This window comes from Triturus cristatus, chromosome 1_1 (assembly GCF_964204655.1).
Source record: "Triturus cristatus chromosome 1_1, aTriCri1.1, whole genome shotgun sequence".
Classification (NCBI taxonomy): Eukaryota; Metazoa; Chordata; class Amphibia; order Caudata; family Salamandridae; genus Triturus; species Triturus cristatus.
The window spans coordinates 25,822,977-25,840,098 of NC_140579.1; the positions used below are offsets into that span (position 1 = coordinate 25,822,977).

The following is a 17,122-nucleotide window of genomic DNA, read 5'->3' on the forward strand; positions in this document are numbered from 1 at the left end:
AAGATCATAGAGACGCATGGAGATAGAAAGGGGACTGCTCTAACAAAGTATGGACAACCGGGGAGAGAAACGGGGTGGCCATCTTAACAAAGTAAAGAGAATTAATCTCTGTCGGGCCCACCCTTTCGGTATAGGCTGAATCTAGAAGGGCAAAGTTAAAGAAAAGGAGGAGGCACTATATTAAGGGAGGAAAACAAGAGCGGAGAAATGTCCCCATTAATGGGACCATAACAATAAGCCAGACAGAACGGGCAACACCAACTACCAGAGCCACCAACAAGGGGAGCAACAGTGGTCAAGCAATAACATTATTCATTAAATAAACATACTATACACATTTTACAGAAATACATACATAATATACAACAATGCAAAATGTACAACAATGCAATCCTGTTAATTCTAGAGAAACGCAGAATCCTAATCCTAATACAGTTTACCAATCTTCAGACACCCCGACCCCTGCTGTATCATTTTCCCATCGTACTCAAATCAATGCCCAGATCTCATCTCGATCGTTCAACCCCTGAGTGGCTGTGTGGTATCGTTCTATCATACGTGCCTCGAGGCGGTTCAGGTTACTTTGCAGTGTCATTTTGTTCGATCCTTTTACCACTGCTAATACTGTCCAGTATAATTCGTCTTCTCTATGGTTCATTTCGATAAAGTGTTGGACCATAGGAGCTCCTGTGGTCCCGCAGCGTATACGGGATTTGTGCTGCAAGACCCTTATCTTGATTGCTTGGGTCGTCTGCCCAATGTATGTTTTCCCACATGGGCACATGGCTGAGTAAACTACGCTTTTTGTGTTACAGTTAGCGAAGCTCAACTGTAAGTGTACCATTTTGTTTATCTCAACAGATTTGGAGTTTTTAGTTTGCGGGCACGCCCCACACCCATTGCATCGAAAATGTCCAACGAGTGCTGGTAAACCTAGCATTCCTCGTAAATCTCCTTGACTCGATGTAGGGCGGGTAGCTTTCACCAGATAATTTGTCAGGTTTTTTCCTCTCCGAAACGCAAATAATGGCTTCGGAATATTCAGATGTTCCACTAATCTAAGGTTTCTTAAGATGATCTGCTTGACCTTATTAGCCTTGGGATTAAATGTCAAAACACAAACCAATTGCTCTGTTTCTTGTCTGTTTTTTGGGGTAAGTAGCGACTCTCTCTGGGTGTACCAAGCCCTCTTGAGAGCTCCCCTAACAAGTTTCCTAGGATATCCTCTTGAGGTGAGTTTTTTTTGGAGGATTTTAGCATTCCTGAAATAATCGATTTTATCGGTACAATTACGCCTAACCCTCAAAAACTGCCCATAGGGCAAGTTGTCCTTGAGGTTACGCGGGTGTCCTGAAGTATATCACAACAACGTATTTCTGTCAGTGGGCTTTGTGTAAAGATCCACCTCCAACGTGCCCTCCTTATCGACAATCCAAACATCTAGAAAGTTGATACGTTTGTCACTTGACACCATAGCGAATTTTAAATCAGTTGTCCGGGTATTAAGCCACGAGTGAAATTGTACCAACTGATCCTGCGTCCCCTTCCAAATCATAAACACGTCATCAATGAAACAGACCCATCCAAGGGTTTGATCCCTGAAGGGGGCCGTAACATGGAAGACGTGTCTATTTTCAAATTGGTCCATTACCAAATTGGCAATTTCTGGTGCAAAACAACAACCCATCCCTACACCTTTAATTTGTAGAAATAGGTCCTTTTTAAAGGTGAAAAAATTATTTTTCAAACAAATCTGGGCTAGGCAAAGTAAAAACTCTGTGGGAACGAAATGGGGTCTCTGCCTGGGCAAAGTCGCACTCCTTAGTGTCAGTTTCACACTGTAATACGGCGTTAGCAATTGAAAGGCCTACTGCCAATCAGAATTGCCTACAGAGCTTCCTTTTCGTAATGTTTGAATCAATTGAAGCAGAAACACGTTTTCGGACATCTGCAAATCGTACATCAGCGAAGGATTGTGTGGCAATTTGCGGCAAATTCGTTCTAACAGGGAACTACTCTTGCGGCAGAATCATATAATTCCTGTGGCCCTGTCTTTGGCCCCCCAGAAATAAGCCTGGTATAGCGATGCTCTGAAGCCAGCTGGGCTGGGGAAGAGTCAGAAAGGCATCCTGCTGCTCAGCTTTGACTCGACTCACCTATCCCAGCCTTTTGTGTCTCTGGTCTGTCGTGAATCTTCTCACTGGCCATGTACTAGTCCTACTCCTTGCTACTTAGTTAGGTGAAATGATATAGCCCTGTGCTAGGGATTCTGAGACTCATTACCTGGATGGTAATGCTAGAGGGGAAGAAGCCTGACGGCGGCTGGCACAGGCCCTGGGCTCCAACATCCCAGTGTTTCTCTTCTCTTCCATTCCCTAACCTTTAGAGCATCCTGCCCTCAACAGGTGAAGTGTAAAATACCCTTACAACCGATCCGCCTCTGGCTTCACAGCTCTCTATATGCCCTCTCACTTGCTTACAGCTTCAGCGTGTAACTCCCAGAGGGCGTTTAACGACCCATAGTGGCCGCACCGCAGTGGTTATAATGCTATATTAAAGAAGAGAGAGTTTACTACTTGTTATATTATGGCCTTTCGATGGGTTGTCGGTGGCTGGATAGCGTCAACATGTCTTCGCATCTCTAGGACAATAGGTCGGAATACGTGTGTGAAAAAAGTGTCTTTTTGCAAAGACATGGATTAACATTGAACTTTGCAGGGATGTTCGCTACTTTAAACATTCTAGCATTTGGCATTATACAATTAGATTAAACACACATGTATCACTGCTTCAGGAGAGACCACACCAAGTCTTGTGGCAAAAAATAAAGGCGTTTCGGTGTTTCAGGCTCTGTCCAAGCGGAGGCCTTCAGCAGCTCTTCTTTTGGTCTAGTGAGTGGGTTAAGCAGGTGCTCTATCAATACGGCCACTGTACTAGACTTGTCTTCCTGAAACTACCCAGTCTAGCCAAAGCACATTTAGATTTATATAGAAGCCCCAGTTACTCAGAAAAATGATATGCAGGCTAATCTATTGTATCTTGAGGCTGTGCATTTCAGCAGGCTGGCCCCATGGCTCAGAGTTAATTGCTGACCACCGACATTTGTTATGACAAGCAGGCCACACATCTAAAGCTGACAAATCTAACCTAGCCTTTTGAGATCCGTACATTGAGAAGTGGACAATAGTCATACAGTTTATTTAGAGTACTTGAAGACAGCAAAGTCGAACTGTAAATATGAGCATTTAATCAGTGTTCACTTGGGTTCATGTACTGACTGGTTACTGTAACCAGTTGGCTGTGCATTTTTAGACTTTTGTCCGGAGGGGCTGCCCTTGGGACCGACATTATCTCTGATGAACAGATAATAATTTTTTATGTTTAATAAGCTTTATTAAGTAAGTAACAATTACATAATTTTAATACCAGCCCTGTATTGTACCGGTCCACTCCCGCTCTCTTCACATAGTGATCGAAGGGCGCAAATGAGTACTCCTGGCCTCAGATCAAGCCGTTTATTTTACAGTTCACCTTTCCTAAAAATTGGCATAAAAAGCTACATATTTTTTCATGCAACTCTAAAGAGAAACCCAAGATGTAGTCAAATTCTTGAGGATCTGTTAGTTATGCCTGTCTCTTTAAGATGATTGTTTGCTGCCCCCTTAGAACTACTGTCAGCCCATATAGCATTGAAAGCAGACAAATACTCTCCAGACTACAAGTGATTTTCCTCCGTCCTATACGGCCAGTCCAGGTCTGCGCACTTTTGTTTTTGTGTAACTATTTGTTCCCAAAGTCACTTCTTAGCTACCTAACGTAGCCATAAATCATTGTGTTCATGTACATTTGATCGTTTATGTCCATTTCGATTGTAGCCACAAGGTCTCATAACAGCAAATTGATTTGTTATTTGGGGTATTCTCTGCTGGGTGTTGTGATATGAAGAACGTCTTGTGTTAGGTCACAGAGGATTTCTGTTGTCTTAGCCATTTTTCAGGCCTTTATTAAATTACTCGTTGTTCCTGGGTCTCCAATGGAGGTAATGTGTTAGGTCATGAAATCCTTTAAGCATTAGTTTGTGGGGGTCTTTTTTGCCTTGGCGTTTGTATCAAATACGACTGTCTTTGGTTCAGCCATTGGAGACTAGATGGTGTCGTGTGGCTCCACCATTGTGTTCAAGTCCCGTTTGTTTGGCCAATGAATTCCAGCACTACCTGTCCAGTTACTTGCTTGTTTAATATCACAGAGAGCCTTCTGTCTACTTAGATTATGTAAGGGTTTTGAAATGGTTTAATTGCAATGACCTGTGACTTCTGACTTTCGATTGGTCATTGTATCTAGGTCGTGAAATGATCATATTATTGGGCTGAAGATGTCCTATGTGTGCATCATCGTTCTACCCATAAGGACTTATAAGTACCATTGTAGGCATTACCAATCCATACAGAGCTAATTCTATTCTTTCCTCTTCATTAATCCTTGTGACTATGCCTCATATTTCCATTTTGTTACTTTGTTTTTCTCTTTTGCTTCCACACTTCAGCCGCGGTAAAAGCCCCATCCGTTTTCCCACTTATTGGCTGCGGGGAATATTCTGACCGCGTGGTGATTGGCTGCTTGGCCAAAGACTTCCTCCCCGACTCAGCCACCTTCAGCTGGAATGATAAGACTAATTCCAGCTTCACCAGCGGACTTGCCAATTTCCCATCCACCATGGCCAACAGCTTTTACACATCGAGCAGTAAGGTGGAGGTGACGTCAAAGACCTGGAACGACAAGGATCCCTATTACTGCAAAGTCACACACTCTGCCCTGGGACAACCTCTGACGAAAAAACTGGAGAAGCCAGGTACCGTATGTCTACATTCACGGGTGTATTTGGGGTGCTCTGATGTCTCAATTAAACTGCTTGGCCTCTGGTATCACAAGCGACCTTTGATGCAGCTCTGATATTCGACCCCGACAGTGTAAGATGGGTTCTGGCAGGTAGTTCTCAGGACACTTCATGATGGGTTTCAACCAAAGACTCATGTTTATAGGAATCATGCGGTACTGGGAAGGACGTGCTGAAGCCCAATCTTCATCGATTGATTGCCTGTAGATATTGGCACGTCTCCTTCATGTAAAACACCATTGCTGGGAAGTAACAAGCTGCATCCACGAAATATGGCAGCCCTTTGCAGAAGTGCAGATACTGACTGCACTGGGGAAATACCGAAATGCTCTTAGACCATAAAGATATGGTGGCCTTTCTGAGAGGCTCCAGACTGTCCTACCATATTACAAGAACTTTGGGACCAAAAGAAAACATGTGACATCAGATAGACAGGACAGTCCAACAGGTAGAATATTTCGGTAGGAAAATAAAAGGCTTAGAATAAGCAAATATGCTAAAGCACCAAAGGACATTCGGATGAAGGTGAAGGCAGATGATTAGATAGACATGCTAAATGCAGGGCTCTCCTCAGGGGCACATCAGTTTTGGGGTTCAAGAAATTGGTCACCTAATAGATATGTTTGATAATGCCCGATTGTGTTGACGACTTGCTGACTCTATCTTACCATTTTTTTTTTGCAGTTCACAGGGTTATTCAGCCCACCGTCACCCTGCACCCCCCAAGCAAGGAAGACATAGGCAACTACAATGCCACTATTGTGTGCATCTGCAGAGGCTTTTTCCCTCTGCCCATCAGCGTCAAGTGGCTGTACAATGGAAAGGATGTCACCCATCGCAACCACAAAGAGCAGCCGGTCCCTGACAGTGAGGGTAACTTTGATGTCACTAGCTGGCTCGATGTCACCCCAGGAGAATGGAACAAGAATAGCCTCTACTCCTGCGTGGTGGACCACAAAGCCTCCAACTTCTGGACCACCAAGAACATCAGCAAGTCCCTGTCCTTCGATGGTATGTTTCTGTTTATAATAGGATCCCATTCTCAAATATGATGTATCACAGTATTGCACACTATGAGGACACACTATATGTGCACACCACCAGTTTTCATATATGTGTAGGGATAGGGTTTTTTGTTTCCAGCACTTTGTCCATCAGAGCTAGGTTTCCTGGCAAACTGTGGATTGACATGTATGAAATGGTAACAACATGGATTCAGCCTGTAGAGGGCGAAGCTGTTGCCTGTGTTGAGAAGGCGTAACAAGTTAGAAGGGAGCTGTCAAGATAGCTCGCTGAGGGTGGGATGGCTTGGTTGCCAGCTAAGAGGCAGGTCCTGAGAGGCAATACCTGGTTATCTGTGTCTGGGGGGCAAGGCAGAAGATGTAAGGTGTGTAAGAACAAAGGCGAGTGAGTGAAGCTTCTGATGAGTGCCTCAGAGCTGTCAGATGATAATGGACAGACAGACAGAAGTCACAGGTTCTATGGCTGGTTCAATCAATTGCCCACTTTAGTCACAGGATCTCCCTTGTACTAGACGCAAAACAAAATAAATATCTTAAAATAAGCGCCCTAATAATTGTGAATCACCAAATTCACTTAATTTCTAATTCCTAGGGGAAAAAGGAAGACATGTTAATGTTACATCTATCTAAATATATATATTAGCATGGTCTTATTTCCACTTTGACAGTTCAAGCAATCGCTGATCACATATATTGATTTAGTTAAGTGAGTGAGCTTCTCGGCATTGTGAAGCCGCAACACGTTGTTAACGTCACTGACCTGGATGCTGGTTCAGCTGTGTTTGCTGCCTATGGCCCTCTAAAGGAGGCAGGTGTCCAAATATATTTGGAGTGGACAGGATAGGCTTCCAGCATTTGGGAGCACTGAGCTCCATGCCTTCAGCCTCTAGTAGAGTTTACTTGTGGCCAGGAAGTATTCTTTCAACGTGTAGTCGATATCACTGTTGACTGAAGCACCATGTAACCTTCCACCGCATCTCCTATACCTCCCACCCAATTAAAATAGATGAAAGTGCATGTGACAGCACTTTGCAGAAAAATGTGAACAAGTCAGAGAGATTCATATTGGGCAGGAGCGAAAGAAAAATCAGGAAGCCTCTTAGCAAAAATCATTATTGAGACTGAGGTCTATGGCACCTGTCCTGTTCTAGACAATGGCGGCGCCACAAGCTTCCCAAATGGAGGAGAGTCTGTGCCTATGGGCAGATATTAAGGGATTCATGCGAGTGCTTCTCATTAGAGAAGACCAGAGTCATGAACTCCATGGCCAAGGGGTTTGATGGTCTTTGGGATATACATAGCAATGAAAAAGAGAATGCATTTCCAAATGGTAAAGGAGTTACAAAAACCAGGAGAAACTCCTTTTTAGAATTGAAAAGAATGATTGGTCATTGCAGTATTAGTGTGTTGAATGAGTAGACGAGGCGGTGAGAGCACAAACAGATCAACATTATCAACTGATCCCATATGGTGCATAGGCACATAAGATGAGTCCAAAGTTCTCGGTCTCCAGTTAACTTTAATATTTCATTTAGTACTTTCCATATTACATTTCCTAATCAAGGTAATTATGCATTTATGTGCCCTTCTATTGTATTTCAGATTCCTCTATAGGCTCGGCAGCACTTACCGTGTTCACAGTCACCCCCACCTTCCAGGAGATATTTGAGAGCAAGTCAGCAAAGCTCACATGCATTGTCACCAACATGGCGTCACTGGAGAACCTAAACATCTCATGGAGCCAAGAGGACACCAAGGAGGATCTGAAAACTTTAGTCACAGACACGATCCTCCACAACAACGGCACCTACTCAGCCAAGGGCGTTGCTACAGTGTGCGCTGACCAGTGGACTGCAGGCAACAAATTTGAATGCAAAGTCCTACATCAAGATCTCGCAGGACCAAAGAGAGCCTACCTCCAGAAGAAGAATGGTGAGATACTATCAGATACCTCAGATCAGTGAACATATTTCTACCCAGCTTCCTTGCCTACATACATATCTATGTCAGTGGCTACCACAGTATCTCCAAGGTCAATTGCTCGATTGATGTGGCTACTACATATCTTGCTACATCTGATTCATCCGCCTTTCTGTGTCTGCACTGACCTGTCAATTCATAGCTGTCTGTCTATGACTACAAATACACGTTGCCGGCAAGTAAAGATTATCGCCATTAGCAAGCCTATCTCTCTTGCTAGTGCAGCAGATAAACTCTATTTAGTAATCAGTTTTGTCTTGTCAGTCATTTCACCTGTGTTGTGAACACACCCCCACACACCCCCACACACACACATCCCCACCCCAGAAAAGTTTATATCCAGTTTTCTTTCGCTTTTTGGACTCTTATGATGTGCTGTTTGCTGTACAGTAAAATACATCTATCTATCTATCTATCTATCTATCTATCTATCTATCTATCTATCTATCTATCTATCTATCTATCTATCTATCTATCTATCTATCTATCTATCTATCTATCTATCTACCTATCTATCTACCTACCTATCTATCTATCTATCTATCTATCTATCTATCTATCTATCTATCTATCTATCTATCTATCTATCTATCTATATATATATATATGTATGCTATATATAGATCCCGTTTCAGTGATACCTCAGGCTCCCTATCTTTCAGCATCATCCTCAAAGTTATTCTTTGCATTTTGTCAATCCGGGTCTCCAAACTTCATCTTTAGAACAAGTGTGTTGTAATTATGCACTTTTAAAATAAACTCCTCAATACAATTTTCGTGGAAATGTGGCAATTGCTTGGAGACTTATTGCACAAAAAGCTTCAAGGCTGCCAACTGGCAAAAATAACACAAGCTGATCCAGCATATTCCTGTGGAAACACAACAGTGCCTTTGGCTCTTGATCAAAGCTGGCAGCCAGAAAATAATTGTGTGGGCAAGACAAATAGGCAAGACTCTGTACAAAAGCCCGTGGCATCTGTTGGTCGCATCTACTGAGCTTGAATAGAATAGACTGGTAAAGTCTTCCGGCGGGCCAACAAGAAATGTGTCCTGGTGTGTTAGATAGGGTTTACGCTTCGGGGGGGGGGGGGCCCACGCTTATCTTTTAAATGGATTACATAATTGTTCCAAACACAGTACACTTTAGTGAAGCAGACTGCATAGCATGGAATATCACATATATTTATGGAACTTTTTTTCAATTGTGTAAATTGTTTATCACATAGATTATTTCTGCTTTATTCAGAGATGAATTGGAAGCGAAGGGCAACAATCTGGCCAACATTTGGGGTTATTCCTTTTAGACGAATATTGCATACTATGTTCTTAGTGCATCCCTTCGATTTATTATCCATAACACATGCATTCTGTGCTATCCACCCCACAAACAGGAAACCCACCCAAGCCACCGAAGATGGTCGTTTACCCTCCAACATCAGAGGAAATTGCTTTGAAAGAGTCAGTCACCTTGACCTGCCTGGTTGAAGGATATAGTCCTTGTGATGTATTCGTAAAGTGGCTGGTCAACGGCGCGCAAGTCTCGGAGCTGGAATATGTGAACACCAAGCCGGTGGACGAAGTGGAAGCGACTGGAAGCAGTTCGTGCTTCTTGTATAGCAAGCTGAAGGTCCCGGAGAATGACTGGAGCCGTGGGGCGGTCTACACCTGCGTGGTGGGCCACGAGGCGCTGACACTTCAAGTCCTCCAGAAGAGCATTGACAAGTCCTCTGGTAAACCCACCTCCATCAACGTGTCTCTTGTAATGTCTGATGCTACCAGTAACTGTTATTGATTGCTCTGTCCTTCTGTGCCTCCGTCCCTGTACCCTAGGGGTCTCTGTCGGTTCATGCGACTGTAGCAATGCAGTCATGGAATCTCCGTTGTTTGTGTATATTTTGTGTTGGAATAAAAAACTGTATGTTCAAATGTAGCAATAAAAAACTATTTTACAAATCTCTCTGTCCGTCAATCCAATATTATTTGATCATGCATTTATTGCGGTGATTTCACTGAATTTAGGTTGCTTTTTCTGCCAGTATCTCCGCGCTTTCTCCCACTTTCCTACTTCTCTTTTCCTGCTGCTGCCGCACATAGGGAATGCATGGGCCCCTTTTCTAACTCAGACATTGCCTTACCTCCATTGGCTTCGTCCAGTCAGGTCTCATATACTTAATGTTTCTGTACAGCCTGGTACTAGCAGGATACATGTATTCTCGCTCAACCCAACACAGACGATAATGGCTCCCCAATGTTTGATTCGGATACTTATAACAACCAAAGAACAACATGTGTGTGTGGAGACTTCCTGACAAGATCAGGACTGCAGACATGCGGTTGGTCTCAGAGATAAGGCCTGAGTGTCACACATGAGGAAGGGTCTGACAAAATGAGGAACCCATCTTCTGCTTTCCAGCCAGCTCATCTTACATCCTGAAGTCCACTGGGAAATGCCCATAGTTTTTAGCTGCTCATTTCAGAATTGCCACTCGCGCCTCCACATGTGTGGGCAATAGTGCGGTGAAGCTACAGGGCAAGCGGTTTGCAACCTCAAAGCACACAGACCTCCAAGTTCTCATCTAAAATAGCCTAAAAATAAACATAGATTAACAAAACAGAGGCACACTGTGTCAGCAAAATAAAATACTGGGGGCATATTTATCATTCTGTAACACTGTGCAGCAAGCCGCCTTGCTGCGCTGTGTCGCGGAAAAGGCAGGAATGTGCTGTATTTATTATAATACGTCATATTCCTCTCTGTTCCCAGCACTGGCGCACAATGTGCTATCTAGCCCCAATGCGGGCACCCTTGCATCATGGTGCCAGGGGGCCTGCGTTGCAGACTTGTTTTGTGCTGATAGGGACATCTTCCTGCACAAAAACAATCCCCTGGGGCATTTTCCTCTTTCTATGTGTGCTGCAGAATGCAGCCCCCAAAAGAAGAAACACCTTCCTGCACAAAAACAATCCCCTGAGGCATTTTCCTCTTTTTATGTGTGCTGCAGAATGCAGCCCACAAAAGAAGAAACACCTTCCTGCACAAAAACAATCCCCTGGGGCATTTTCCTCTTTCTATGTGTGCTGCAGAATGCAGCCCACAAAAGAAGAAACACCTTCCTGCACAAAAACAATCCCCTGGGGCATTTTCCTCTTTCTATGTGTGCTGCACAATGCAGCCCACAAAAGAAGAAACACCTTCCTGCACAAAAACAATCCCCTGGGGCATTTTCCTCTTTCTATGTGTGCTGCAGAATGCAGCCCACAAAAGAAGAAACACCTTCCTGCACAAAAACAATCCCCTGAGGCATTTTCCTCTTTCTATGTGTGCTGCACAATGCAGCCCACAAAAGAAGAAACACCTTCCTGCACAAAAACAATCCCCTGGGGCATTTTCCTCTTTCTATGTGTGCTGCAGAATGCAGCCCACAAAAGAAGAAACACCTTCCTGCATAAAAACAATCCCCTGAGGCATTTTCCTCTTTCTATGTGTGCTGCAGAATGCAGCCCACAAAAGAAGAAACACCTTCCTGCACAAAAACAATCCCCTGGGGCATTTTCCTCTTTCTATGTGTGCTGCACAATGCAGCCCACAAAAGAAGAAACACCTTCCTGCTCAAAAACAATCCCCTGGGGCATTTTCCTCTTTCTATGTGTGCTGCAGAATGCAGCCCACAAAAGAAGAAACACCTTCCTGCACAAAAACAATCCCCTGGGGCATTTTCCTCTTTCTATGTGTACTGCAGAATGCAGCCCACAAAAGAAGAAACACCTTCCTGCACAACAACAATCCCCTGGGGCATTTTACTCTTTCTATGTGTGCTGCACAATGCAGCCCACAAAAGAAGAAACACCTTCCTGCACAACAACAATCCCCTGGGGCATTTTCCTCTTTCTATGTGTGCTGCACAATGCAGCCCACAAAAGAAGAAACACCTTCCTGCACAACAACAATCCCCTGGGGCATTTTCCTCTTTCTATGTGTGCTGCATTCTGCAGCACACATAGCTAGAGGAAATAAAATAGGATAAATAAAGATTATTCTCCTTGGTACGCCTCCCCAGGGAAGGCGTAACATTCTGACGTATTGCCAGGTCTATCACTATTGGTAAATCTGGGAATGCTTCAGAATCCATGGGTGGATGTGTGGGAATGCGCACGCTCCACCCCAAAAATGCCTTACCAGGGCAGAGTAACACAATGCAGCGCAGCGATTTGTGCTGTGTTGCGTCTCTCTGGATTTATCAAGCCACTCAGGGCCAAGCAAGGTCGGCCTTGCGCAGCTTGATAAATGGCACTTAAGGGTTGCGTCAGTTTTACACCCCATTGCGTGCTACAAAGCTGACACAACCTTATGGTAAATATGCCCATAAACATCTTCCTAAGTTACACATTTCTCCTCCTCCACAGACAATCAAGCCATGCCATATTTATATGAGTATTGCACACATTCATTTAACAAGTGTTCGGCACACATCAGAACTTTCCAAACATATCAGAGAAACAGGAAACATGGTACTCCTTGCAAAATGGAAGTATGTTTAGTACTTTTGGCTATTCACAATTTCCGAGTGTAAATGTATTCCAAAATGTATACTTACAGGTCTACACCCCATGTAATTAAGGCCTGAAGGGAAATTTACAAGTGTAAATGTATTACTTGTAGCTTTTCAAATGTAGATGAAGATCTCCACCCCCTTGGTGGAGATCTCCACCACTGTGGTGAAGGTCTCTACCATAGTGGTGGAGATCTCGCTATAGGAAAGAAAATTGAAAATAATGAAACTTTATTCAATAAAAGTATACATCTTAATATATTGTAAAATATAAATTAAGATAATTACTTTTATGGTAGAGCCAATTAAATAGAATATTACATCACCCTACCAAAAAATAAATGTATACCAATAATCAAATATTCTAAATATAACAATATATTTTAAAAATATTAATTTTCAGACAAAGTAAAATCAAAAACATCATACCAGGAACGTTTAGGTAAATTATTATTTAGTAAATTCAATTAAATGTGTTTAATCAATGTAAATGACTTTTTAATTTTAATAATTGTAATAATTGTTGAAATATGTGTTTTAATATGTTAACAATCATTTCTAACTAATAACATGTCTAATCAATTTTGCAGACAGCATAAAGAAAATATCATATATATATATATGTGTATATATATATATATATATATATATATATATTCACTGAAAAAACCATAGGTTTCACAAACGTTATAGTTAGGAATTAGCATTTAAAAAACCTTGCAAATTCACTTAAAAAACCATAGGTTTTACACATGTTATAGTTAGCAGGACATTTCACTCGTGAAAAACCAATGAAATTCCCCCGTTATAGTTAGTGCAGGCAACTATAACTCACGCGACCGCAATCCTCTGCTGATGACGTCAGATATATATATATATTATCTACTGGCGGTCGCCAGTAGATAGTTCTAGTTAGGACCGTGTTTCCATAGGAAATCTCAAAATTCTATTTTGAATAACTTTGGCGCCAGTTGACGAATCCTCGCGAAATTTTCAAAACTAATGGGGCGCTCCGCTCAGCTCCTACCCTGAAAGTCTCGGGGTGATTCGTCAAGCGGGGGCCAAGAAAAAAGGGGGGTCCCAAAACACGTTTTCCCCATGCATTTTCCCATAGGACCTTTAGTCGAAGGTACAGCCCAAACGGCTGAACAGAATTACTTGAAATTTGGCAAAGAGGTAGTCCTCAGGTCAGGCATGTGCCTTTTGCATATATGGAGTCAATCTGTTCAGTAGTTCCTGAGAAAATTGCAGATAAAAGTACATAAATATCTATAGGCGGGCACCGTGCGTGCACGGTGCCGTGCGCGAGCGGAATTCTGATTGGTAGTTAGATGTCAGTCAACATTCGATACGGAAGAAATCAGGAAGTGTCGGATGCCATTTTGTGTGTCGCTCTGAAAAACAAAAGGTGGAGAACGTGAAAAGGGGGCAGGGTAGAGGGTTCCTGACCCCCTAGCCTTTGTCAGGGAGTCACAGAAGGACCCCGAAGGGTGAAAAAAACATTTTTTGTTTTAAATAAAATCGCGGGGTGCACACGGTGAAAAACCCTAAAAAAATAAACATTTAAAACTGTTTATAATTGTATAGAAGATATTAACTATGCTGTTGAACTTTATCCAAATTCAAAAAAAAAAAAGCTGAGCCATTCCAAATTACAGGATACAGTCAATCTATAACTATATACATAGGTAGTTTATTGAAAAAAATATATATTAAAAAAAATAATACCCACATAAATTAGCATTTAAAAAACCTTTGAAATTCACTGAAAAAACCATAGGTTTCACACACGTGATAGTTAGGAATTAGCATTTAAAAAACCTTGCAAATTCACTTAAAAAACCATAGGTTTCACACACGTTATAGTTAGGAATTTGCATTTAAAAAACCTTGCAAATTCACTTAAAAAACCATGTGTGAAACCTATGTTATAGTTAGCTGGACATTTCACTCGTAAGAAACCAATGAAATTCTACCTTTATAGTTAGTTCAGGTAACTATAACTCACGCGACCGCAATCCACTGCTGATGACGTCACATATTACATCACTGATGACATCATCCAGTGAATATGTGTCTTTCTGTAAAATAAATATTTTTTATATATGTATATCTAAAGGTTAATAGAAGAATAAACGGGTAAATGTGTCTAAATGGATGTTTTTTTTTGTAAAATTAATTGTATAACTGACTTATTAACAGTATCTTAGTGAATACAGTGATGTAATATGTGACGTCATCAGCAGTGGATTGCAGTAGCGTGAGTTATAGTTACCTAAACTAACTATAACGGTGAAATTTCATTGTTTTTTTACGAGTGAAATGTCCAGCTAACTATAACATGTGTGAAACCTATGGTTTTTTAAGTGAATTTGCAAGGTTTTTTAAATGCTAATTCCTAACTATAATGTATGTGAAACCTATGGTTTTTTTAAGTGAATATATATATATATATATATATATATCCACAACAGCTTTTGCGAAGAAACCCAAGCATCTTGCAGCGGTGGGCTGTGGCGGGGACGCGAACCCCAAATCTCCAAACCAATCGTATTTCACTCGTTCCTGAAAAGACGATGCCACAGCCACTTACTCCTTATCACAGCGTGTTTATTTAAATCAAATTTGGCCAGTCTCTCGACGCGTTTCAGAGTACAACTCCTTTGTCACGAGTAAGAGTACATTGCAAATGATCGTGTTTAAGTGAATTCAAAAATGCCACACCCATTTTTTCAATAGACACCGACAACAGACATTACGGCATTTCAAGGTGCAAGGAGCTAAAGGAAAACAGACTTTTATCATAAAAAGGAAATATTCATTTTCAACTTTCTTAGCACTTATTAATCACAGGCAATTCATTTTAACCGACATCATTCTGTTATTTTATATTGTGACATAATTATTCGATCAGTTTTTTTCCATTGCAAAAACTTTATTGTTTCTATATACCGAAACAAACACATCTTCACCAAATCGAGCCCCAGTGGGCTTACACAAGCACTGCTTGTATCCTCCTTAATTGATTTGATGCCATTAATGCAAATTAATCCTCCTTAATTAATTTGATGCCATTAATACAGATTAATCAACCCAAGTGGGTAATCGTAATTCAAAAACAAAATAATAATACAGGTGCTTCGTGATAGTCTTATACTCAACTCTCCTCCAGTACCATGCCGTGTGTCTGTCAAATCAGAAAAGATAAAAAAACAGTGATAAAACACCCAATTTAAAATTTGCGAAAAAATTCACAAGTACTATATATCATTAAAAGAAAAAAGAGGCTAAACAAGTTTACTCATGAATATACATTAGATTTCCACCAATGAAAAAACATCCAGGATAACGAGACACTAACCCAAGTGTGTTGAGAGCCCTTCATCACAATTGTGGCCATCAGGTTGTAGAGTGTGATACTTGATGATAAATTTTGATTCCAATCTCCTTAGTTCTTGCACTCTATCCCCTCCTCTAGTTCTAATTGGAATATTGTCAAGAACGCAAAAGGACAAAAGTGTATTGTCCCCCTTGTGGTGAGTTGCGAAATGCCTTGCTATTGGGTATTGTTTGTCGTTGTTTTTGATTGCCCTTAGGTGTTCAAGAATGCGTTTTTTGGCTTTGTGAATAGTACTACTGATGTAGTACTTATCACATGGACACCTAAGGGCATACACAACGAATTCTGTATTGCAGGAATAGTGTTTTGCAATTTTGATAGGTTTGACATGAACTGACAATTTTACTTCTTTGACATTATGACTGTGTTTACACGCCTTACATTGTCGACATGTAAAGAAACCCTGGATGACATTCTTCTTTTTATTGACTGTCTGTGTTACCGCTTGGCAGAGTGAATCTTTTAGAGATTTGGCCTTCCGGTACGTAACCTGGGGGTAATCTTGCAGACATCCTGATAGGTCAGTGTCAGTTTGAGTACTCCCCAGAATTTCTTTAATGCTGTTTTAACATTCCAGGATTGTTGATTAAAAGTGGTGATAAACCGTACTGTTTCTTTATCATCGGGTAATCCTGTCATTTCACTTTTTTGTACATCTTTAGGTTTGATCAGCAAGGCCCTGTCTCTCATCTGGGCTTCAGATACTGCTATTTCAATGCATTTGGTACTGTAGCCTCTATCTCTAAATCTTTCACACTTGACTTTACTTTCAGTAAGGAAATCTTCCTCAATACTACAGTTACGTTTTGCTCGTAGTAGCTCCCCCAAAGGAATACTTTTTATAAGGCTTTCAGGGTGACAGCTGTGTGCATGGAGCAGGCTGTTGCCTGCTGTCTTCTTTCTATAGAGTTTAGTCATGAGTTTACCATCTATATATATATATATATGTCAAAACAATTCCCTTGCAGGCATAGAGTGACGCATAAATTATGCAAAAAAGAAGGAGAGAACTCTGGGTAGTTCCCAAGTTTAGGTGGACGGCAGCTCGTGTACAGAGCACCCTCAGCACCAGCGACACTCTAAATTTGCTCACCTCACATGTCTGCTTTTCTATCAAAGTTTTTAAGCATAGGATTAGCACAATGCTATCCACACCGAGATAGAAATGGACAAAGTCTTTTGCCATTTATACAGCAAAGTCTTTAAGCATAGGATTAGCACAGTGCTATCCCCGCCGAGCTGAAAAATGACAAAAGCCATTTATCACTCCAGGCAC

The 17,122-nt window shown here is 41.6% G+C and overlaps 2 gene segments (V, D, J or C); both read left to right on the top strand.

Annotated features, from left to right (window-relative positions):
• LOC146869202 (Ig mu chain C region membrane-bound form-like) overlaps nt 1–17,122 on the top strand; it is a 772,999-nt gene that overhangs the window by 699,504 nt on the left and 56,373 nt on the right. The window contains 4 exon segments of the C gene segment in view: nt 4,544–4,849; nt 5,579–5,905; nt 7,519–7,848; nt 9,288–9,626. Coding sequence covers nt 4,544–4,849; nt 5,579–5,905; nt 7,519–7,848; nt 9,288–9,626 — 1,302 coding nt within the window.
• The window catches only part of LOC146869204 (immunoglobulin heavy constant mu-like), a 484,927-nt gene that overhangs the window by 46,670 nt on the left and 421,135 nt on the right, over nt 1–17,122 (top strand).